Source organism: Podarcis bocagei, assembly GCF_964188305.1.
Source record: "Podarcis bocagei genome assembly, chromosome: W".
Classification (NCBI taxonomy): Eukaryota; Metazoa; Chordata; class Lepidosauria; order Squamata; family Lacertidae; genus Podarcis; species Podarcis bocagei.
The window spans coordinates 47,451,096-47,475,156 of NC_138131.1; the positions used below are offsets into that span (position 1 = coordinate 47,451,096).

At 45.7% G+C, this 24,061-nt stretch overlaps 1 protein-coding gene across 1 annotated transcript in view; it reads right to left on the reverse strand.

The window, feature by feature from the left end:
• Nucleotides 1-541: 541 nt before the first annotated feature.
• Nucleotides 542-24,061, reverse strand: part of LOC308578098 (uncharacterized protein) — a gene marked incomplete at both ends in the record, with an annotated part of 36,269 nt that continues 12,749 nt past the window's right edge. Inside the window, 7 exons of the mRNA XM_081178371.1 lie at nucleotides 542-564; nucleotides 8,415-8,634; nucleotides 9,479-9,580; nucleotides 12,034-12,187; nucleotides 16,676-16,776; nucleotides 17,545-17,685; nucleotides 20,712-20,907. Of these exons, the coding sequence (XP_081034497.1) occupies nucleotides 542-564; nucleotides 8,415-8,634; nucleotides 9,479-9,580; nucleotides 12,034-12,187; nucleotides 16,676-16,776; nucleotides 17,545-17,685; nucleotides 20,712-20,907 (937 nt within the window). The remainder of the gene's footprint in view (nucleotides 565-8,414; nucleotides 8,635-9,478; nucleotides 9,581-12,033; nucleotides 12,188-16,675; nucleotides 16,777-17,544; nucleotides 17,686-20,711; nucleotides 20,908-24,061) is intronic.

Here is a 24,061-nt window from a genome sequence, read left to right on the forward strand (position 1 = left end):
TTGAAAGTGTTCAAGGCCAAGGTGATCCCGACAATTGCTTATGCCATCTCAACTTGGGGGACTTTTGTCAACCTATCTCACCTACAGGTTATTCAAAATCAGTTTTTAAGAGGGATATTGAAACTGCCCAACTGTGTAAGTAATACAGCGTTACACATGGAACTTAATATTGTATCCCTGGAAAACGCCCTGTGGAAGCACATACTCTGTCACTGGTTATCTCTATGGCACAATCTCCCAAACTTGTATTTGATACAATGTATGTGGAGAGATGATTTCCAGAGCCCATGGGTAAAAAATTTACAACTGAAAATTACGGCAATGGGAATCTCCCCATCTAAATTACTAGAGCAGGACATAGTTCCAGCTAAAAGAACAGTAACCTGTAAACTAGAGGAGATGGACTTGCAGCAGAAAATGGTGTTGGGCAATGGTACCTGCTCACCTCAAAACCTTGGTTTATTACCCCTCTTAAGGCTCCCAAACTATTTGAATTCCTTAACTTCTTCAACTCATAGATATGCCTTTATAAAGGCAAGATTCAACGCCATCCCATCGAACATGCTGAGAAATAGATTTTCCAATGGACAGATATCGCTCTTATGTGATTGTAATTGTGGGGCACCGGAATCGTTGCATCACATAATCTTTGATTGTGCTTCTCACTCATCGGCCAGGAGCAAGTTTCTTGATCCATATCTAAAGGGAATCGCCGATGATTGGAATGAAGCCAAACTGAGATATCTACTAAATGATGAAGATCCCCTAAGATCACTCACGGTTGCCAGATTCTTGATCAGCGTCCTATCCCTAAAGAAGAAAAACGGACTCCTGTGCGGCTCAGATGACCCTTTTAAACCATGATATATGTTTTAGGATGTAACTAGGTGATATCACCACTGATGTCTTTTATTAATTTATGAGCAGAAGACGATGTCTATGTTGCAAATTTATTGTAATGTATGTTGTTGGGTCTTTTGCTTATTTTGCTTTGGTTCTTGTCTGTTCTTGTAAGTTTTTAGCTGTTTTAAATTTGGAGGTTTAAGTATATATATGTTGGTGGGAAACTGTCGTGTGACGGGCCAATGGCCGTAATAAATATCAATCAAGAATGGAAATAAAAAGTCCATTGTATAAAATACATTTGAGGGTCACTTGAGCAGGAAGCACGTGAGGCGCAGCAAAACACAGGCCGATAAACAGTAGACAAAGCCCATCTTTCCCAAACATCGCAGGAAAAGGCCAGAATTTACGAAGCGCATGAACCATCACAGCTTTCCTCAATGATGAAGCAATTGCTAATATATAATCATAGAACTAGGGAGTTTGAAAGGGCCACGAGGCTCATCTAGGCTTACCCCCTGCAATGTGGGAATCTTTGCCAAAGAGCTTCCCTCTTGTGGCTTATCCCCACAACAGATACTGACTTTGGGTTTTAGTCAAGCAAACAGTCTAATCCAGGCATTCCCAACCTGCGGCCCTCCAGATGTTTTTGTCCTACAACTCCCATGATCCCTACCTCACAGGACCAGTGGTCAGGGATGATGGGAATTGTAGTCCAAAACATCTGAAGGGCCGACGGCTGGGGATGCCTGGTCTAATCTGTCAGTGCCTAAATGATCTCAAGTGTCAGAACAACTTGACTGCTATCAGGAAATTTCCCACCGTCCCATTTCGACTCTCCAGCACCTGATCTGCATCACCAAGCAATCCCAAAATGCCGACAGCTTTGAACCTTGCAAGATCAAATGTCTCGCCCTGGACTGGACTCGAGGGACGATTCCGACAGATTCCACATGGGAAACGCTCATGTCCCATGTAGCACCAAATCAGTAGTGCATGTGCTTTATAAAAAGCCTTGAGGAGATGATTGTGTTGTTGTTTAGTCGTGTCCAACTCTTCGTGACCCCCTGGACCAGAGCATGCCAGGCACTTCTGTCTTCCACTGCCTCCCGCAGTTTGGTCCAACTCATGCTGGTAGCTTCGAGAACACTGTCCCACCATCTCGTCCTCCGTTGTCCCCTTCTCCTTGTGCCCTCCATCTTTCCCAACACCAGGGTCTTTTCCAGGAAATCCAGGAAATGCTGGGTGAGATCCCATGGACAGTAATACTAAAAGGAAAGGGAGTTCATGATGGCTGGGAGTTTGTTAAGAGGGAGATAGTAAAAGCACAACGTCAGGCAATACCAATGAGACTGAAACATGGAAGGTGCCTAAAGAAGCCAGGGTGGCTATCTAAAGAACTTTTAACTGAGTTAAGATTAAAAAAGGATGTGTACAAAAACTGGAAAAGGGGGGAAACCACCAAAGAGGAATTCAAACAAATAGCCAGCACGTGTAGACACAAAGTCAGAAAAGCTAAAGCACAGAATGAACTCAGGCTGGCTAGAGAGGTTAAAAGCAACAAAAAAGGCTTTTATGGGTATGTTCGTAGCAAAAGGAAGAACAAAGAAACAGTGGGGTCACTCAGAGGAGAAGATGGTGAAATGCAAACAGGGGACACAGAAAGGGCTGAACTCCTCAATGCCTTCTTTGCCTCAGTCTTCTCCGATAAAGAAAACAATGCCCGACCTGAAGAATTTGGAGCAAATGATTCAGCAAAGGAAACACAGCCCAGAATAACTAAGGAGATAGTACAAGAATACTTGGCTAGTTTAGATGTATTCAAGTCTCCAGGGCCAGATGAACTGCATCCAAGAGTATTAAAAGAACTGGCAGATGTGATCTCAGAACCACTGGCAGTCATCTTTGAGAATTCCTGGAGAACAGGCGAAGTCCCGGCAGACTGGAGGAGGGAAAATGTTGTCCCTATTTTCAAAAAGGGGAAAAGAGAGGACCCAAATAATTACCGCCCAGTCAGTCTGACATCAATACCAGGGAAGATTCTGGAGCAGATCATTAAGCAAACAGTCTGTGAGCACCTAGAAAGGAATGCTGTGATACCAATAGTCAGCATGGATTTCTGAAAAATAAGTCATGTCAGACTAACCTGATCTCCTTTTTTGACAGAATTACAAGCCTGGTAGATGAAGGGAACGCAGTGGATGTAGCCTACCTTGATTTCAGCAAGGCATTTGACAAGGTGCCCCATGATATTCTTGTAAAGAAGCTGGTAAAATGCGGTCTTGACTATGCTACCACTCAGTGGATTTGTAACTGGCTGACTGACCGAACCCAAAGGATTCTCATCAATGGTTCCTCTTCATCCTGGAGAAGAGCGACTAGTGGGGTGCCACAGGGTTCTGTCTTGGGCCCGGTCTTATTCAACATCTTTATCAACGACTTGGATGATGGATTCAAGGGCATCCTGATCAAATTTGCAGATGACACCAAAGTGGGAGGGGTGGCTAACACCCCAGAGGACAGGATCACACTTCAAAACGACCTTGACAGATTAGAGAACTGGGCAAAAACAAACAAGATGAATTTTAACAGGGAGAAATGTAAAGTATTACACTTGGGCAAAAAAAATGAGAGGCACAAAAACAAGATGGGGGACACCTGGCTTGAGAGCAGTACATGTGAAAAGGATCTAGGAGTCTTGGTTGACCATAAACTTGACATGAGCCAACAGTGTGACGCAGCAGCTAAAAAAGCCAATGCAATTCTGGGCTGCATCAATAGGAGTATAGCATCTAGATCAAGGGAAGTAATAGTGCCACTGTATTCTGCTCTGGTCAGACCTCACCTAGAGTATTGTGTCCAGTTCTGGGCACCACAATTCAAGAAGGACACTGACAAACTGGAACGTGTCCAGAGGAGGGCAACCAAAATGGTCAAAGGCCTGGAAACGATGCCTTATGAGGAATGTTTAGCCTGGAGAAGAGGAGGTTAAGGGGTGATATGATAGCCATGTTCAAATATATAAAAGGATGTCACATAGAGGAGGGAGAAAGGTTGTTTTCTGCTGCTCCAGAGAAGCGGACACGGAGCAATGGATCCAAACTACAAGAAAGAAGATTCCACCTAAACATTAGGAAGAACTTCCTGACAGTAAGAGCTGTTTGACAGTGGAATTTGCTGCCAAGGAGTGTGGTGGAGTCTCCTACTTTGGAGGTCTTTAAGCAGAGGCTTGACAACCATATGTCAGGAGTGCTCTGATGGTGTTTCCTGCTTGGCAGGGGGTTGGACTCGATGGCCCTTGTGGTCTATTCCAACTCTATGATTCTATGATTCTCTTCTCATGAGGTGGCCAAAGTCTTGGAGCCTCAGCTTCAGGATGTGTCCTTCCAGTGAGCACTCTGGGCTGATTTCCTTCAGAATGGATAGGTTTGATCTTCTTGCAGTCCATGGGACTCTCAAGAGTCTCCTCCAGCATCATAATTCAAAAGCATCAATTCTTCGGCGATCAGCCTTCTTTATGGTCCAGCTCTCACTTCCATACATCACTACTGGGAAAACATAGCTTTTACTATACTGACCTTGTTGGCAAGGTGGTGTCTCTGCTTTTTAAGATGCTGTCTAGGTTTGTCGTGAGATGATTACCCCTCCTTTATTGCCTGTTCCGGGTTGCCCAACCACTACCCCAGAGTCCTCTCTTGGCAGATCAAGAGGAGCAGGTGACGGCAAAGGCGGCCGGGTTTTGAGCTGGGGCAGTCAGAATAAGGTCCACTCTCGATTCAAAACCCTCAAATGTATTTGATATCATTGATTTTTCATTTCTATTCCTTGCAGATCATCTCGTTGTTTTATTGCTACAACCAAGGGCTGATGCAAATTAAGAGGATAATGAGAATGATGATGATGATGATAATAATAATAATAATAATAATAATAATAATAATAATAATAATAATAATAATAATAATAAATAAAAAATAAAAAAAACTTTTATTTGTATCCTGCCCTCCCCGTCCGAAACCGGGCTCAAGGAGGCTAACACCAAATATGTAACACTGGTATAAAATCAAGCAATAACGAAATTACCTCCTGAAAACAAGCCAGGATCAAATTCAAATCCAATTAGATGGCTTTCCGCAGGATTAGGGTTGGGAACAGTAAACGCTCATCAGGCCCAACTCTTATATGGGCCTGTGAGAACACTGGGAGGCCTCTTTCATACTAGTCCTTACACAAAAAGAGAAGGGGAGTCAGGTTGAACCAAAGGCCCGGCGGAACAACTCCATCTTACAGGCCCTGCAGAAAGATGTCAGATCCCACAGGGTTCTGATCTCTTGTGGCAGAGAGTTCCACCAGGCCGGGGCCAAGGCTGAAAAGGCCCTGGCCCTGGTCGAGGCCAGCCTAATCTCCCTGAAGCCCAGGACCTCTAACATTTTTTTTATTTGCAGACTGTTAGATCCTCCGTGGAGAGGCGGTCCTAGGCTGTATTCATTCGTTTGGCCCAACGTGGGGCTCGTACCCATGACCCCAAGATTCAGAGTCTCAGCGCTCTGCCGCCTGAGCTACTCACACAGCTGCCCTCTTGTGCACCTCACCTCAAATTTGTCCGAATTGTGCATGCCTGGGATTCACTGCATGAGATGGGAGGTGGGGTGGTTCCCAAAGTCAGAGCTCAGGTAGTCAACGCGGAGCCGGCCCTCACTGCCTTTCAGGTCCTTGGGGTGCTCGTAAGGCGGCTTGTGGAGCACGTTGATCTAGCAAGGGGATTCAAGAAAGCCGGGTTACGGAAATGACATGGGGGTGGGGGACATGAGGCCACATCTTTGAAGTTGTTCCAATGTTACAAATATACATACCTTTGACTTGACAGCCCAAGAAAGACACGCAGAAAATCTATGCTTTAACCGACTCTCCTCATTCCGCCATTTGAACGAATTTGGGCTCCACCTCCCTCCATGAGCCAAGAAGCAGGAAGTCATGTAGGCAGCAGGAACAGGGCATCCCGCCAGAATTCCCCAAGCCTGAGAGCACATACACGGCACCCCACCGAGGGAGGGACCAAGGGGGCAACCATAGACATCTGCCAAGGCAGTTTAGCAAGGCAGGTGTTCTGAATGCCCATCTCCAGACAAGTCCAGTGGGAAAGGACGTGTCAAGAGTTTTATTGTTCTTTCAGTGATGGAGATTTAAGGGGTCTGATAAAGGGACCTCATAGTGAATGCATAACCCTTGTATACCCCTCCTCATTTGTGATGTGCTAGTGATGTAGTGATGATGTATCAACGATGCTGCTTGAAGTGTATTCTGGGGGGAAGAAGGAAGTTTTAAAAGTTGACATTGCCCCATGCTCGGGGTTCTTACTCCTGGGCAGACCTGTGGTGCAACAGTAAGAATCATGGTCTACTGACCACTGTTTTGCTCCAAATTACCGGGCTGGGACTTCCTCCTTTTACTGACAGCATGGACCCATGGGGGACAAGTGCCCCGGTGAGCTAGGCTGTCAAGGAGTCACTCACCCTGGAATTTTTTCGCTTAACAGCCATTGGCGCCAATACAGAGCAGGCTTCCTAAACCTTGGCCCTCCAGCTGTTTTCAAACTACAGTGCCCATCATCCCTGACCACTAGACCTGCTAGCTAGGGACCATGGAGCTGTAGGCCAAAAGCATCAGGAGGGCCAAGGTTGAGGAAGCCTGATAGAGAGCTCTACCTCTCTTTCAAATCAGAGCCGGCAAAGGCGGTGGAGTTCCTGCGCGGGTGCCTCGAGGCGGTTGGAGGATGGATGGCAGCTAACTGGTTGAGGTTGAATCCTGACAAGACTGAAGTTCTGTGGTGTGTGGGCGGGTGGGGGGGGACTCCCTGGTCCTGAACGGGGCAACTGTGCCCCTGAAGGACCAGCTGCACAGTCTGGGGGTCATTTTGGACCCATGGAGGCACAGGTCTGTTCTGTGTCCAGGGCAGCTCTATCTGGGATGCAGGATAAGACCCTCCCTGCCCACGGACTCTCTTGCCAGAGTGGCGCATTGTCAGGGGTTCAGGAGCAGAGACGCAGAGAAGGGAGGAGACAGAGAGCGAGGGGGAGGAATACGAAGGAAAGATGAGTGGGGATGACGAACCGAGATCACCGAGCCTGTCCAGTGAGTCCGAGGATTCCCAGAAGGGAGCGCCAGCGGTCAGAGCAAGGGGGGAAAGCAGGGGGACACCCCAGGAAGAAGGGTCCAGAGAGGGATCAGAGAGCAGCAGTTGGAGATCGGGACCCACGTACCCAGCCGGGAGCAGCAGGGAGAAAGGGGACCAGATATCGGGTTCCGGAAGCTTTCAGAAGGAGGGAGGGCATGAGTCAGGAGTAGTCACGCCCACCTCGGGGAGCGACGAAACGATCAAGAGGAAGGTTGAGAGTTGGGCGCGCGCGCCAAGTTCAAATGTAGCGGAAGCTGGCGCAGTAAGCAGCCCAGAGAGTGAGCCAGGTCCCAAAGCCCGCCGCAAGGAGGCGGAAGGGTCAGGGGGGTCCGCGTCAGAAGAGAGTAGGAAAGAAGAGACCCCGGGGGGCAGAAGGACCCAGAGACGGAAGGAAAGGCGCAGGAGGTGGAGCAAGGCTAGGGTATTAAGCTGGTGTGCTAGAGGCGGAGACTCAGACGGGTCTTCGCCGGTCTGACCTAGAAGAAGTAGGGCTGCACATTGCAGTTTGGAAATGGAACCTGTAATCCAATAAAGACTCTTTTAACCTGAACGCTGGCTAACGTGGTCCTATGTGAGCTGGGACTGAGTGGCAGCCCTGACACGCATGCTCTTGTTATCTCCAGCTTGGACGACTGCAATGCGCTCTATGTGGGGCTACCTTACTGCAATTAATCCAGAATGTGGTAGCCAGACTGGGGGCCGTGAACAGCCGCAGAGACCACATAACACCAGTCTTGAAAGACCTGCATTGACTCCCAGTACGTTTCCGGGCACAATTCAAAGTGTTGGTGCTGACCTTGAAAGCCCTAAACAGCCCAGCAGATGAAACTTTCCTCTGGTTGTCAATATTAAGAGGATGCCAGCAAGATCAAACCTTTCTGTAAAATAAAGGATTTAAATCCAGTCTGACTGAGACCACATACCACCGGTCCCAAGAGATCTGCTTTGGCTCCCAGTACGTTTCCAAGCACAATTCATAGTGTCGGTGCTGACCTTGAAAGCCCTCAATGGCCTCGGCCCAGTAGACCTGAAGGAGCATCTCCACCCCGGACACCGGGGTCCCTCTCCCGAGGGCCTTCTGGCGCTTCCCTCCCTGCAAGAAGCCAAGTTACAGGGAAGCAGGCAGAGGGCCTTCTCGTGGTGACGGCCGCCCTGTGGAACGCCCTTCCATCAGATGTCAAAGAAATAAGCAATTATCTCACTTTTAAAAGACATCTGAAGGCAGCCCTGTTTAGGGAAGTTTTTAAATATTTAATGCTGTCTTGTGTTTTTAATATTTGGTTGGCAGCCACCCAGAGTGGCTGAGGATACCCAGACAGATGGGCAGGGTAGAAATAATAAATTATTATATATTATTATATATCCAAAGCCAACATGAAAGCATTCAAACTCTGACGGAACGGAGCGGCGCACACCTCTTCACAGCATAGACCCACCTTGTCCAGGCAAAGGTTCCCATGTCTCTCGGCAATAGCCTTTCGGAAGCCGTGAGACAGTGGATACAGCATGCTGTGATGCGGGTGCACCGAAGGGAGCCGGTTCTTCTCCAGCTGGTCAGCCACAATACTGACAAGCTTCTTCATTCTCTCGTCATAATCGGTCCAATCACAGACGATCTGAAAGGGGGCAAAGAAAACCAGGGTTCTAGATTCAGGTAGGTAGCCGTATTGGTCTGATGAAGTCAAAATATATTAAAATTGTCCAGTAGTGCCTTAGAGACCAACAAAGTTTGTTCTTGGTATAAGCCAGGCACCCCAAGCCTTCGGCCCTCCAGATGTTTTAGACTACAATTCCCATCATCCCCGACCACTGGTCCTGTTAGCTAGGGATCATGGGAGTTGTAGGCCAAAACATCGGGGGGGGGGCGCAGGTTGGGGATGCCTGATATAAGCTTTTGTGTGCATGCACACTTCTTCAGATACACTGAAGCGGAAGTCCCCAGACCCTGATATACAGAGGGAGAAGTCCCCAGACCCTGCTATATAAGAGTAAGGAGAAGCCCCCAGACCCTGATATATAGTGGGAGGGTGAGTTGGGGTTTTTCTCCGAAGGGTAGTAGGAGTCAATGGGTATGGTCCACCTGCTGGCAACTGTGAATGACTGAAAAAACAAGGGATGGTACACAGATGACCTGAAATAGTTTTAGGATATGTAATGAGACACAGTCGTCCACAGGTTGACCATACCGATTGAGTCCTACTACCGTTCAGAGAAATACCCCGCCCCACCCTCCCTCTAAATATCAGGGTGTGGGGACTTCCGCTTCAGTGTATCTGAATAAGTCTGCCTGCACATGAAAGCTTAGACACAGAACAAACTGAGTTGGTCTCTAAAGTGACATTGGACAATTCCTGAATTAGGTGACGCTTTTACCATTACCGTGGTACCTTGGGACTCAAACGCCTCGGTTCCCAAATGCCGGAAACCCTGGGAGTGTTGGCCCTTAAAACTCTGCCTCACCTGCAAACAGTGCGCCAGGTTGCAGTAAGCGTCAGGAAAATCCGGCTTCAGTTTCAAGGCGGTGCGATACGAAGCAATTGCCTCTGGGATGTTTCCGGAATCCTAGAAAGGGAGGGATATTTCAGCAATTGCCACTAGCTTTTTTTCTCAACCATCAAAACCAAAGATGAAGAACAGACAGAAGGCACGATGATCCACACCTGGTAGACTTATAAAGTAACATTCAACAATCATTGGAATAGAACAGGGGTCGGCAAACTTTTTCAGCAGGGGGCCGTCCACTGTCCCTTAGACCTTGTGGGGGCCAGACTAGATTTTGGGGAGGGGGAAAAAGGAACGCATTCCTATGTCCCACAAATAACCCAGAGGTGCATTTTAAATAAAAGGACACATTATACTTGTGTCAAAACATGCCGACTCCCGGCTAGATTGAGAAGGCCATGGGGCCGTAGTTTGCCTCCCCATGCTATAGAATAATATTGAGTATCAGCATGTAAAAATTCAATAGAAACCTACTCTTAACAATTACAATAAATTGTAATTAATCGTACAATAAATGAATATTACAATGAATGATTATTGTAATTGATCATAGAATAAATGTTACAATAAATGGTTATAAAACAATGGCAAGTCACAGTGTCTACAATAGCCGCAGCGAGAATCTTAACAGACAAAGGATGGAAAGGAGAATCCCATCCCTACTAAGTTGGCGTAGCTAGCAAAAAGGCTAAAATACGCAGAATTAGCAAGATTATAATACAGGCAGAATTACGAGAGGTTTTGGAAGAAACATTTCATAGAGAACAGGACACTTGCAGAGTACAGTGGTACCTCTGGATGTGAATGGGATCCGTTCCGGAGCCCCGTTCGCATCCTGAAGCGAATGCAACCCGCATCTGCACGTCGCAATTCGCCGCTTCTGCGCATGACATCATTTTGAGGGTCTGTGCATGCGGCGAAACCCGCAAGTAACGTGCTCCGTTACTTCTGGGTCACTGCGGAGCGCAACCCAAAAATATTCATCCTGAAGCATATTTAACCCGAGATAGGACTGTATTGTCTAAATTTACAGGGGTGCCCAAATTTTCCCAAAGAGGGCCAGATTTGACATGAGGGCGGGGCAAATTTGTTGAGCTGTTTTAGGATTTAACCCCAAGGTTGTTGAGCTCTTTTTAGGATTGAAGTTGTTGAGCATTTGGGGGGGGGGGGTTGCCCCAGTAAGTAAACCAGGTTACGCTCCCCGGCCACACGCTGGACATGTGTGGTCTAAAAAAAAATGTTGGGAAAATTTAAATTCTTTGGCAGGTGTGGATTGACAAAGGACAGCAGGAAATATGACAAAACCAATGCATTTTGAGATCTAGGAGAGACGAGCAAAAGGGCGCCATCGGAAATGTGACGTAGGGGTGATTGGAAGTCACAATGAGATTTTTGGGTGTGGAACTCCACCATACTTTCCGTCTATATAAGCCACCCTCTATTTGGGGGGGCTCAAATTTAAGAAAATGAGCCATTCACCCACCCAATCACCCGTATAAGACCTCCCCCCCATTTTTATTTCAAAGTAAAAATAGCAATTTTTTCATTTTCCTTTTAAAAAAATTATTTACAAACAAACACATAGACACAAAACAAAATTCGTATTACCCTACCACCCAAAATTTCAGACATTAAAACCACCCTTGTGGCTTCCCTCCACCGCCCCTCACCCTCCTATATAATATTTCACATTGCCATTTTTATTTCCCCCCTATTTATTTATTTATTTATTTTTGATTTCATTTTACATGCTAGTTGCCGTACATTTTCAACACTATACATTACATATATGGATTCCCCACATCTAACCCTATACACAACTCAGCATTTACCCAAATACCCACGTGACTTCCTTCACTCACATTCACATTGCAATTTTTATCTAAATTTATATTTCTTAACTCTTTTAACTTACTATTTATTATTATTATAAACCAGATTTACAAACATTAAACCAAACATATCAACATGTTAGTTTTTGAGCAGTACTTGAACACATAATCTTCAAACCATTTCCATTATATTTTTATTTTCCAGTTTGATTGGTACCTTATTACTGCACTTGACCTTGCCAGTTCTATAAATTCAATTAGTTTCTTTATCCAGTCATCCTTTGTGGGTATATATTTCCTGTTCCAGTTTTGTGCAAGGAGTAGCCTTGCTGCAGCTGTCGCGTATAAGAATAATATCTTCCCATCTTGTGGTATTTCTTTACCTCTTATACTCAGTAAATATGCCTCTGGTTTTCCCCTCTAAATTAATTCTGATCATCTTTTTTATTTCCTCATGAATTTTTTAACGTTTCTGTAGCCCCACCATAAACGTATCGGTGTGCCCTCTGCCTCCTCACACTTCCAGCATAAATTCCAATTCTCCCCTTTTTCTTTTTGTGCCCCATCTCGGTTTGGGACGGCTTTTGCCAGTTGTTTTCCTTTTGTAAAAACTAAGATTCCCCTGCTGCCCCCCCCCCAGTTGTTTTTTTTAAATAGATTTAGCAGAGACACAAAGCTTACCTTATGGATGGAAGCGAGGTTGCTGTGGGCATCGGCAAACGCAGGATTTATCTGGATTGCTCTTGTGTAGCATTGCAGAGCTCCCTGGACGTCTTGCATTTCCTTCAAGGTGTTCCCCATGTTGGAATAGGCGTCTGCAAAAGTGGGGCTGATTCTGACATGGAGGGGGAGAGAAAAAGTGCCATTTTGGTACAAAAATACTCTGAAGTTACGCTGGAAATGTAAGGGTCAAGAAGGCTCTTTCTATCCTATACGGTGGTCTTTAGGGCAGTTCATTAAAAAAACTTTTTTTAAAAATGCCTTCTCCAAAGCCTTCACAAAATAGGAAAACGTCCAAGAAAACAGCTATTTTCATGGAGGGTTGAGATATTAACTGATATGCACAAAATTTCAGATATAGCTATATAATCCCTAGTGTAGTAAGATAAGACCTTGGGAGCAGGCATCTTCAAAAAAGTGTTTTTTTATGAACCACCCTAGTGGTCATGTGAGACAGTGAGACCTTGGTTCTCAAATGTTTTTTATACAGGTTTCTTTATACAGAAGGTTTTTTATACAGAAAGGTTCAGCATTGTGGCATCCTCTTCATACGGACAAGCAGCACTTTCCTTTTGGGAAATTCCATGCTCCTCAATTCTGGCAATTATTAATCACTCTCAATTCCACCCTAATAATTGCCACCTGCCCGGATTTTAACTTGTCTGAATTAATTTTTATTTGAATTACTTGATGTCTGCTTTTAGGCTCGTTGTGTTGTTTTTATGATGTTAGCTGCTCTGAGCCCAGCCTTGGCCGGCGAGGGTGGGATACAAACAAAAACAAATTATTATTATTATTATTACTACTACTCAAACGCTTTGGTTCCCAAATGCCGAAAACCCAGAAAAAGTGTTCCAGTTTCCAGGCGTTTTTCGGAAGCCAAACATCAAATTTGGCTGTCAGCTATTCTTTCTGGGGCGCCTGCACCAATCAAACAGACTTCGGGAACAGATTAAGTTTGGTGCTTTGGTTTTTGCAATTTATGTGGTGTTTTTGTTTCGGAGGCTTTTTTGGTTCATTTGTTTTTGCGACTGTGCGGATCCCAGTTTAGTTACTGATTGATTGATTGATTGATTGATTGATTGTGTGATTGCAGAAACGGATAGAAGCCCCGGTCCCCATCCGAACAATGACTATCATCAGTGCAGGTGAGGAAAAAAAATAATTTTCATTTTTATCATTTACAAGACTGTTGTATTTATTTTAGAGTACAGTACATGGATGACTGCTTTCATTTTAGGGATCAGTGGTCTCGTTAGATAGTAAAATTCATGTTAAATGGCTGTTTTAGGGATTGTTTTTCAAAGTCTGGTACGGATTAATCCGTTTTGCATGACTTTCTATGGGAAAATGCACCTTGGTTTTGGAACACATTCAGTTTGAGAACCAAGGTACCACTGTATAATTAACTGGGGGGGGGGGGAGAGAACATTTGTGTAAAAACCAGAAGCCTTTCTAATAGGTTTAACGGGTGAAGAAATACCAAGAGACCTAAAAAGACAGTGTATTCTATTTATGCCAGAATGTTCTTAGCCCGGATGTGGAAGGAAGAGAAGGTCCCAACAAAAGAAGAGTGGATTATCAAAATGACTGTGAAGATCAGACATCAAGATGATAGGAAATTTAAGCAAAGAAAAAAGTTAAAAGGACAAAATGGGGAAAATAATGAAGATGAAATGTGAAAAAGCATGGTGCAAAAACCTTAAGGATATAACCATCGTTAGTTCAAAGATGGCAAAATTAAGGGAGAATGAGATAGGCAGGAGAAGTAAATATTTAAAAAACCAGAAGAGGGAAGCTGGGGGAGATTGGGATTCATCTATGCTGTCTGCAAGAATGATGTTTGTGTTGAATATAAAATGCTAAAACTTAATAAAAACTATTTATATATATAAAAAAATTAAACAAGAATGGGAAAAATTTATTGAATACCTTAAAGATACATATTTAGAAATAATAATAATAATAATAATAATAATAATAATAATAATAATAATAATAATAATAATAATAATTGTATCCCGCCCTCCCTGGCCGAAACCGGTCTTAGGGCAGCTAACATCAAATATATAACATTAGTATAAAATCAAACAATAATTAAATTACCTCCTAAAAACAAATCAGGATCAAATTAAAATCGAATTAGATGGTTTTCCACAGGCAGGATTGATATAACATTGATGAAGCCAAAGTAGCAAATAAGGAAATGGAATAGAACGAATCATTGTAATTACATGCAAGAAAAGATGGCAAAATATGGAAACGGGGGGTGGGGGGTGGGGGAGAGTCCAAGGGGTTTGTATAATCCCAGTATTGTATATATTGAAAATGTTTGGAGTGTATGGAAATAAAATGATAAAATAAAAAAACTGAATAATAATAATAATAATAATAATAATAATAATAATAATAATAATAATAATAATAATAATAATATTTATATCCTGCCCTCCCCAGCCGAAGCCGGGCTCAGGGCGGCTAACAACAATCAAAATAGTCCAACATTTTAAAACATTCATTATAAAATTAATTAAATCAAATTAAAATCAAATTAATGGCAACCATCAAGCAAAATTCTGTGCAGGTTGCCAGAGGAGGGAGTCAGTCTGCGCCCTGACCAAAGGCCTGGTGGAACAGCTCTGTCTTGCAGGCCCTACGGAAGGATGTCAGGTCCCACAGGGCCCTAGTCTCTTGTGACAGAGCGTTCCACCAGATTGGAGCCGCAGCCGAGAAAGCCCTGGCTCTAGTTGAGGCCAACCTAACCTCTCTGTGACCTGGGATCTTTAGGGTGTTTTTATTTGCAGACCGTAAATTTCTCTGTGGGACATACCAGGAGAGGCAGTCCCATAGGTACGAGGGTCCTAGGCCGTATAGGGCTTTAAAGGTTAAAACCAGCACCTTAAACCTGATCCTGTACTCCACCGGGAGCCAGTGCAGCTGGTACAGCACCGGATGGATATGATCTCGCAGCAAAGACCCCGTAAGGAGTCTCGCCGCGGCATTCTGCACCCGCTGGAGTTTCTGGGTCAGTCTCAAGGGCAGCCCCACGTAGAGCGAGTTACAATAATCCAGTCTGGAGGTGACCGTCGCGTGGATCACAGTGGCTAGGTCAGGGTGAGAGAGATAAGGAGCCAACTGCTTAGCTTGGCGGAGATGAAAAAATGCCGCCTTTGTTATAGCTGTAATCTGCGCCTCCATGGAAAGGGAGGTGTCGAAGATTACACCCAAACTCTTAACGGACGATGCTGGCACTAATTGCACCCATGCAAGAGATGGGAGTTGCCCCCTCAATCCCATATCGCTCCGTCCCAGCCAGAGGACCTCTGTCTTCGAAGGATTTAACTTCAACCGGCTCCCACGTAACCATCCAGCCACAGCTTCCAGACATCTGGTCAGTGTATCTGGGGCCGAGTAAGGATGGCCATCCATCAACAGATAGAGTTGGGTGTCATCGGCATACTGATGGCAACCCAGCCAAAAACTCCGGACAAGCTGGGCGAGGGGGCGCATAAAGATGTTAAAAAGCATCGGGGAGAGTATCGCACTCTGAGGCACTCCACACACCAAGGAGTGGCGCGATGACAATTCCCCCCCCCAAGCGCCACCCTCTGTCCCCGACCGGAGAGAAACGAGCGCAGCCATTGAAGGACTGTGCCCTGGATCCCCACGTCGGCAAGGCAGTGGTCCAGAAGTTCGTGATCGACCATGTCGAAGGCTGCTGACAGGTCTAGAAGAATCAGCAGCCCCGACCCGCCTCGATCCAGCTGCCTGCGGAGATCATCTGTTAGGGCGACCAGAGCCGTCTCGGTCCCATGACCAGCGCGGAAGCCGGACTGGAATGGATCGAGAGCAGATGTTTCATCCAGAAACCTACCAAGCTGTTCAGCAACCGCTCTCTCAATCACCTTACCCAGGAATGGAAGATTCGAAACCGGGCGGTAATTGGATAGATCTAAAGGATCTAATGATGTTTTCTTTAAGAGCAGACACACCACTGCCTCCTTCAGTTCCCCTGGGAATATCCCAGTGCCAAGGGACAAATTGATGATATCCCCCAGGGGGGCCCGCACCTCGTCTGGACACGCTCTAATCAGCCAGGACGGGCACGGGTCAAGAGGACAGGTGGTGGGCTTTCCAGCTCGGAGGAGTCTGTCCACATCGGCTGGGGATATCCGGTCAAAGTGGTCCAATACTGGACCCGAGGACAGTCGAGGGGCCTCCAGTTCCTTTATTGTATCCAAATTGGCAGGGAGGTCATGGCGGAGCAACAGGACCTTCTCCGCAAAAAAGCTCGCAAATGCCTCGCAGCTGTGTGTCGAATTGTTATTTAAATTTGGCTGTCCTTCAAGGGACAAAAAATAAAATAAAAATAAAAATAAAAAATAAAAAAACCTAAAAGAAAAAGAGAAAGTGCTTTATCCACAAGAGGAGAGCTTTCCCACAGGCACCAGACCAGCGCATGAGGAGTAATAATAATTATTAACAACAGCAACAATAATTTATTATTTATACCCAGCCACTCTGGGCGGCTTCCAGCAAAAGATTAAAATACAGTAAGGAGGAGCTCTTTCAATCTATTTTCCCCATGGCTTTGGAAGCTCACCTGATGGCCTCCTTGTAGTGCATGAGGGCCTCCTGGAGCTTCCCCTGCTGTTGCAAAACACTGGCTAAATTTGAATGCGCAGCTGCAAACTCCGGGAAGACCTGCGGGGAAGAAGCTCACTCTTAGTTTCCCTGAGAAGCATTCTAAAGAGACGGAGGCTGCTCTTTGAGGCTCAAAGGTTGTGGGCGTGAAATAAATCCTCATTTGGATTGACTTGCAAAAATTAAGGAGGAGGAGGAACCTATGGACTGCCTTTTTAGCATGCATAGGAAATACTGTTGGGAGATCAGACTGTCAAATGACCAATGCCATATTTTAAAGAGCCCCTCTTTGATGCTCAAATGTGGCAGGGGCTGGCTGCAAAATAAATCACCGTTTGGAATGATTTGTGGTAATGATAATAATAATAATAATAATAATAATAATAATAATAATAATAATAATAATAATGGGCCTATGAACTGCCTTTTTCGTACGCATAGGAAATACTGTTAGAAAATAAGACTGTCAGGGGATCAAGCTCAGCCGACACAGAGAACAGCATGTGCCCAGCTTTTATTTCAATTTCTGTACCGTTCCTTAACACCTTGCATTGTTCTTCTGATGAAAAAGCAGATTTTTGGTCATTCCAGGAGGCCTAGGAATATAAAAAGGGGGACAGACCCTCTTCCTTCCAAAAGGGACTTATCGGACCATGCTTTGTCGAGCCTCAAAATGCTACTTCACTTTCACTTCTTCACCATTATTTCCGTTATTGATCAAGAAAAATTTGATCGGCGATTTTTAAAAAGACCCAGACTAGGAGTCCAGGGTACGCATGCCTAACCCTTATATGTCAATTTAATTGTTGTAATTCTCCACGCACGTACCTCAAGAGCTTTCCGGTAGAGGCGGACAGCCTCCTCGATATTCCCTTGTTCTCGCTTGATGTTCGCCAGGTTATTAAGAGAATCCGCGTGAGTCGGACATAAACGGAGAGCTGTATTGTAGCATTCCTCGGCTTCGGCAACCTTCGAAACACAAAACAGAGTTTTTACACGAATATTAGTATGTCTTTCACAGGAGCCCAAAAGGCTGCTCTGTGATGTGATGGCTGGATTGAGGTTTGATACGGCCCCTCAGCTCCTGACGGTAACTTGGTATTAGAGCGGTTCATAAAAAACTCTTTTTTTGAAAATGCCTGCTCCAAAGTTCTTCTCTTACCAACAGTAGAGATTATATAGCTATATCTGGAATGGCATGCATATCAGTTAATATCTTTTATATATATATGCCAGCTGTCCTTTGTCAACAACCAATTGTTGCTGTTTTTTATATTGAATATATGCTATATGGTAACTGTTGCACCTCATAGGTAACTCAAGCCTTCTGCACGTCACAAAAGATGTATTTTATCAAAGTCATTGTTGAACTGAAATACAATTAAGAAGTATATTAATAGTGAAATGCAATTAAGAAGAAGCATATTAACAGTAAAACCCCACAATTGTTGAGCCTTTTTTAAGGATTTGACCCCAGAGGTGCTGACCTTTTTTTAGGATTAAAGTTCTTGAGCTTTTTGGGGGGAAGTTTTGCCCTAGTAAATAAACCGCCACGAGGGCCGGATTAAATCGACCAGAGGGCCAGATTAGGCCCCTGAACTGGACTTTGGACATGCCTGGTCTAAAAGAACATTGGGAAAATTTAAATTCTTTGGCAGGATAGCAGGAAATATGACAAAACCAATGCATTTTGAGATCTAGGAGAGATGGGTGGAAGGCCCCCAAAGTGGACTTTGGACATGCTTGGTTTAGGGGAACATAAATACAAGAGCAGACTAATCCGATTCAAACTCTCTTTCCCGCACACTTACCGTCTTTTGCAAGATGTATTTAAGGAAGACAGTAAGGGAAATGGTTTTGGTCATACTAAATCAAAATTAAGAGACAGAGTTGCTAGATAGTAAAAGAAAATCATTGCCAAAAACGTATAAGAATGGCATACAAAGGATGAAGAAGTTAAGTCGGTTATGATTAAATGGGCTCAAGATTTTGGTCATAACATTGAATTAGATAAGTGGGAAAGATTATGGGCAAAAACAATTTATTGAATGTACAGCACTAATTAAAAATTTAATGAAGGTGACGTATAGGTGGTATTTGACGCCGACTAAACTTGCTAAAATATATATAACTCAAGATAAGGCACGCTAGAAATGCAAGGAGAAGGAAGGGAATTTCGTCCATAGGTGGTGGATGTGCACTAAAGTCAAAGTCTACTGGGATATGATTTACAAAGAATTGAAAAAGATCTTTAAATATACTGTTATTAAAAAAACCAGAGGCTAATTTTTGAAAGTGATTTACAAATGCTAAAGTAAATTGTTTTAAGTAGAGTAAGAAGGTAAATAGGGCGATATATGTTCAGGTAGGCAGCTGTGGTGGTCTAACGCAGTTGAAATATATAAAAAATATATAAATTGTCCAGTAGCACATTGCAGACCAACTCAGTTTGGTCTTGGTAGAAGCTTTTGTATCTGAAGAAGTGGACCTGCATACAAAAAATTATACCAAGAAGAAGCCAAGTTTAGCAAGCCCTGTTTAGGGAAGCCAGTGTGGTGTAGTGGTTAAGAGCGGTAGTCACGTAATCTGGGTAACCGGGTTCGTGTCTCCGCTCCTCCACCTGCAGCTGCTGGGTGACCTTGGGCTAGTCACACTTCTCTGAAGTCTCTCAGCCCCACTCACCTCACAGAGTGTTTGTTGTGGGGGAGGAAGGGAAAGGAGATTGTTAGCCGCTTTGAGACTCCTGAAGGGGAGTGAAAGGCGGGATATCAAATCCAAACTCTTCTTCTTCTTCTTCTTTTAATGTTTGACGGACTATTGTATTTTAATATTTTGTCGCCAAGAGTGGCTGGGGAAACCCAGCCAGATAGGCGGGGTATAATTATTATTATTATTATTATTATTATTATTATTATTATTATTATTATTATTATTATTATCAGGTGCTACTGGACAATTTTTAAAGGGTGATATAGAAATGCTAAGAGGATCGTGACTGCTTAAGAAAGCCAGGGAGTGGGAGCGGGGGAAGGGGGAGGGGAGTCGACGCTTGGTATGAGCAAAGTTGTATGTGACGATATGACAAAGGAAAAAATAAAAGAGGACTTCTTCTAGGTTCTGTACCCCAAATCCCCCCCCAAAGAGCCCAATTTCGAGGTCACCATCATCCGGAAGGCTTTTTTCAGCAAACCCTCTGACATACAGAAAGCAAAAGGGACCGGTTTCATTTTCTTTTTTTAATTTTTATTTTATTTATAACATAGTCCACAACAACTCATACATACAAACAGACCCACCACCATTGACTAATTATCAAAATTAAACTCCTATCCCCTTACACAAAGAAAACATAACATAAAAATAAAAGACTTTATTCTGTTAAATGGCCGCCTTATTTACCTCTTGTATACTATTTCTTTTGTATGGGATTATTACAATTTTTCCTAATTATGACTTAAACCACAAAGTCTCCTGTAGAAATTAATTGAAACAAGTCCAAGTGTATATTTTGGGGCACTGTTTGGTAAAGTATTCTCTGCATTTTCCCCATTCCTTTTGGAATTCTTGTCTGGGTTGTGCCCTAATTGTCTCTGTTAATCTGGCCAATTCAGCATGGGGTAAAAGCCTAAGAAAAAGCTAAACAACTTCAATCCTAAAAAAAGTTCAACAATTTAAACCCTAAGAAAAGAGCTCAACAACTTCAATCCTTAAAAAAAGTAAACAACTTTGGTCGGCCCTTATGGCCCTTCACTTCATCAAATCTGGCCCTCTTTGAAAAAAGTTTGGACACCACTGCCTAATAGGAAAGTTTCTGTATTTTTTTTTCACAGGCCCACCAGAAATGTATAAGTGTCCCTTCTTCTTTACTGCACCTCCAGCACAGTTTTTTTGTTTTATACATTTTAGCTATTTTGGCAGGTGTTAAGTACCATCTATAAAACATCTTTTATATAGATGTTCCCCCCACCCCAAGGCAAAAGGGACCAGTTTCTTACGCTGCCTTTCTCTTTCAGCGCGTTGGCCAGGTTGCAGTAGGCGTCAGGGAAGTGGGGCTGGAGCTCAATGGCCCTCTTGTAGGTATCGATTGCCAGATCGATCAGCCCCTGTTCGTAATACACACATGCCAGGTTGCCGTGGACAACAGCGTGGTTGGGACTCAGGCTCAGGGCCCGTAGGTAGGCTGCAACGGCTCTGAAATGAGATCAAGGACTGGTTCAGTTTCATTGTCACCAGGGTGGATAAAAATCTGTTTTTTAAAAAATAAAATGCTTTGGGAGGACGATTAAGAGGATCGAGGCGGGCCGGGACTGCTGATTCTTTTAGATTTGTTAGCGGCCTTCGACATGGTCGATCACAAACTTTTGGACCACCGCCTTGCCAACGTGGGGATTCAGGGCACAGTCAGACAATGGCTGTGCTCCTTTATCTCAGGTCGGGGACAGAGGGTGGCGCTAGGGAGGGAGTTGTCGCTGTGGCACTCCTTGTTGTGTGGAGTGCCGCAGGGCACAATCCTTTCCCAGATGCTTTTCAATATCTTTATGCACCCCCTTGCCCAGATTGTCCGGAGTTTAGGGCTGAGTTGTCGTCAATATGCTGATGACACCCAACTTTATCTGTCAATGGACTCGGCCCCAGACACACTGACCAGATGCTTGGAAGCCGTGGCTGGGTGGCTGCGTGGGAGCCAGTTGAAGTTAAATCCTTCGAAGACAGAGGTCCTCTGGCTGGGTCAGGACAACATGGGGTTGGGGGGCCAACTCCCATCTCTTGTGGGGGCGCAATTAGTGCCAGAGCCTTCTGTCAAGAGCTTGGGTGTAACCTTCGATGCCTCTCTTTCCATGGAGGCACAGGTTGCAGCCACAGCAAAGGTGGCATTTTTCCACCTCCGCCGTATTAAGGAATTGGTTCCTTACCTTTCTCGCCCTGATCTGGCCAGTGATCCATGCGATGGTCACCTCCAGGCTTGATTATTTTAACTCGCTCTATGCTTAGACTCACTCTGACACCCTATATGGGATTTGGTATATAAATTTTCCCGTGGCTTTTTTGCTGGCCCATGTAGCACCAGCATGGATAGCTGGCTTGGGTGAATAGCTGATGTTTCCTCCCTTTGTAGTCTTGATGAGGCTGCATTTTAAGCTGTATTTTAATTAACTGGGGTTTTTTTCTATTCTATTTTATTGTAATTTATATTTGGTGTTAGCCGCCCTGAGCCAGGCCCTGGCCAGTGAGAGCGGGGTAGAAATAAATAAATAAATAAATAATTCGGGGAAGAATTATTTGTTTTAAGTTTTTCATGTGTGCGAAAACTCAGTCCAAGTTTTTCTTGGGGAAAAAATGTTTCAGCACATCAGTTAAGCAACATGGATACATATTGTCAGGGCTGCCACTCAGTCCCAGCTCACATAGGACCACGTTAGCCAGCGTTCAGGTTAAAAGAGTCTTTATTGGATTACAGCTTCCATTTCCAAACTGCAATATGCAGCCCTACTTCTTCTAGGTCAGACCGGCGAAGACCCGTCTGAGTCTCCGCCTCTAGCACACCAGCTTAATACCCTAGCCTTGCTCCACCTCCTGCGCCTTTCCTTCCGTCTCTGGGTCCTTCTGCCCCCCGGGGTCTCTTCTTTCCTACTCTCTTCTGACGCGGACCCCCCTGACCCTTCCGCCTCCTTGCGGCGGGCTTTGGGACCTGGTTCACTCTCTGGGCTGCTTACTGCGCCAGCTTCCGCTACATTTGAACTTGGCGCGCGCGCCCAACTCTCAACCTTCCTCTTGATCGTTTCGTCGCTCCCCGAGGTGGGCGTGACTACTCCTGACTCATGCCCTCCCTCCTTCTGAAAGCCTCCGGAACCCGATATCTGGTCCCCTTTCTCCCCGCTGCTCCCGGCTGGGTACGTGGGTCCCGATCTCCAACTGCTGCTCTCTGATTCCTCTCTGGACCCTTCTTCCTGGGGTGTCCCCCTGCTTTCCCCCCTTGCTCTGACTGCTGGCGCTCCCTTCTGGGAATCCTCGGACTCACTGGATAAGCTCGGCGATCTCGGTTCGTCATCCCCACTCATCTTTCCTTCGTATTCCTCCCCCTCGCTCTCTGTCTCCTCCCTTCTCTGCGTCTCTGCTTCTGAACCCCTGACATCCATCCCCCCCTCGAAGCCCCCCCTTCCCCCCTCCCCACTTTCAAGGGTGGTTGCAGGGTGCTCCATCATCACAGGAGTGAATGCCGGATACAGTTCGCTCCTCGTTGCTGGCCGCCAACTGAAGACCTCCGAGTCTTCCTCCTCGCGTTCGTCAACGGTGAGCTGCTCCGCCTCCATTTCAGTGCCGCCGTGCTCGAAACCGAGATCCTCCCCGCACACGTCCATGTCAGTCTCTGCGTCGGTCGCTTGACCTGGCATCTCCAGCCACCTCCGGCGCCACTGCTCCTCTGGCCGATCGTCCCACCAATACGAGGTGTCGGACGCCGAACCCTCCGGTGACCCCTCTGGGGAATGTGTGCGCTGTGCGGGCTCCCCGTCCGAGTCGAAGCCATGGAACGTGCTGGAGGAAAGTGTGGGCGTGAACAACCAGTCGTCGAAGAAGCCTGCTGGCATGGGTCTGTGTGGGAAAAGGGCATGAAACTCGTCCTTGAGCAGGGGTTCCTCCAAAGCGTAGTCTGGCACCCAGCTATTAGCACTAGCCCGGGTGCCCTCTCTGGCTAGGAGGTATTCCACTCCGTCTTCCCCCCATCTGGAGTCCAAAATCTCCGTGACTTCGTTGATGGGGTCCTGCTGTGGCAATCTTCCCGCCTCCGACCGCTCCTGAGACGGACTCGGTGCTGTTCCTGGTTCCTGGAACCTGTGAGGTGTCCTGTAGGGAGTGAGCACCGACCTGTGGAACACCGGATGCATCCTGGAACCCTCCGGGAGCACCAGCCTGAAAGCTACTGGGTTGATCTGCGCTTCGACTTGGTATGGACCAAGTTGCTTGTGCCCCAACTTCTTTTTGGCTAACGATCTGGTCGGCACTGCGTGGGCTGCCAACCAGACCCAGTCTCCCACTCGGATCTCTTCGCCAACCCGCCTGTGCTTGTCCGCTTGCACCTTGTATGCGTGCTTCGCTAGCTCCAGCTGCCGTCGGAGTTGATCGTGGACCTCCTGCAACTCAGACGCGAAAGCGTCCGCCGTCTGCGGTTCCCCTTCCCCCACTCTGTCCAGTCCCGGGAAGGTTCTGGGATTCCTCCCATTGTTGGCGAAGAACGGTGTCACCCCTGTGGACACGTGCTTCGTGTTGTTGTAGGCGAACTCGGCGAGCGGCAGGTAATCCACCCACGTCGCAGGCTGTTGATTGGCATAGCATCTCAGGTACTGCT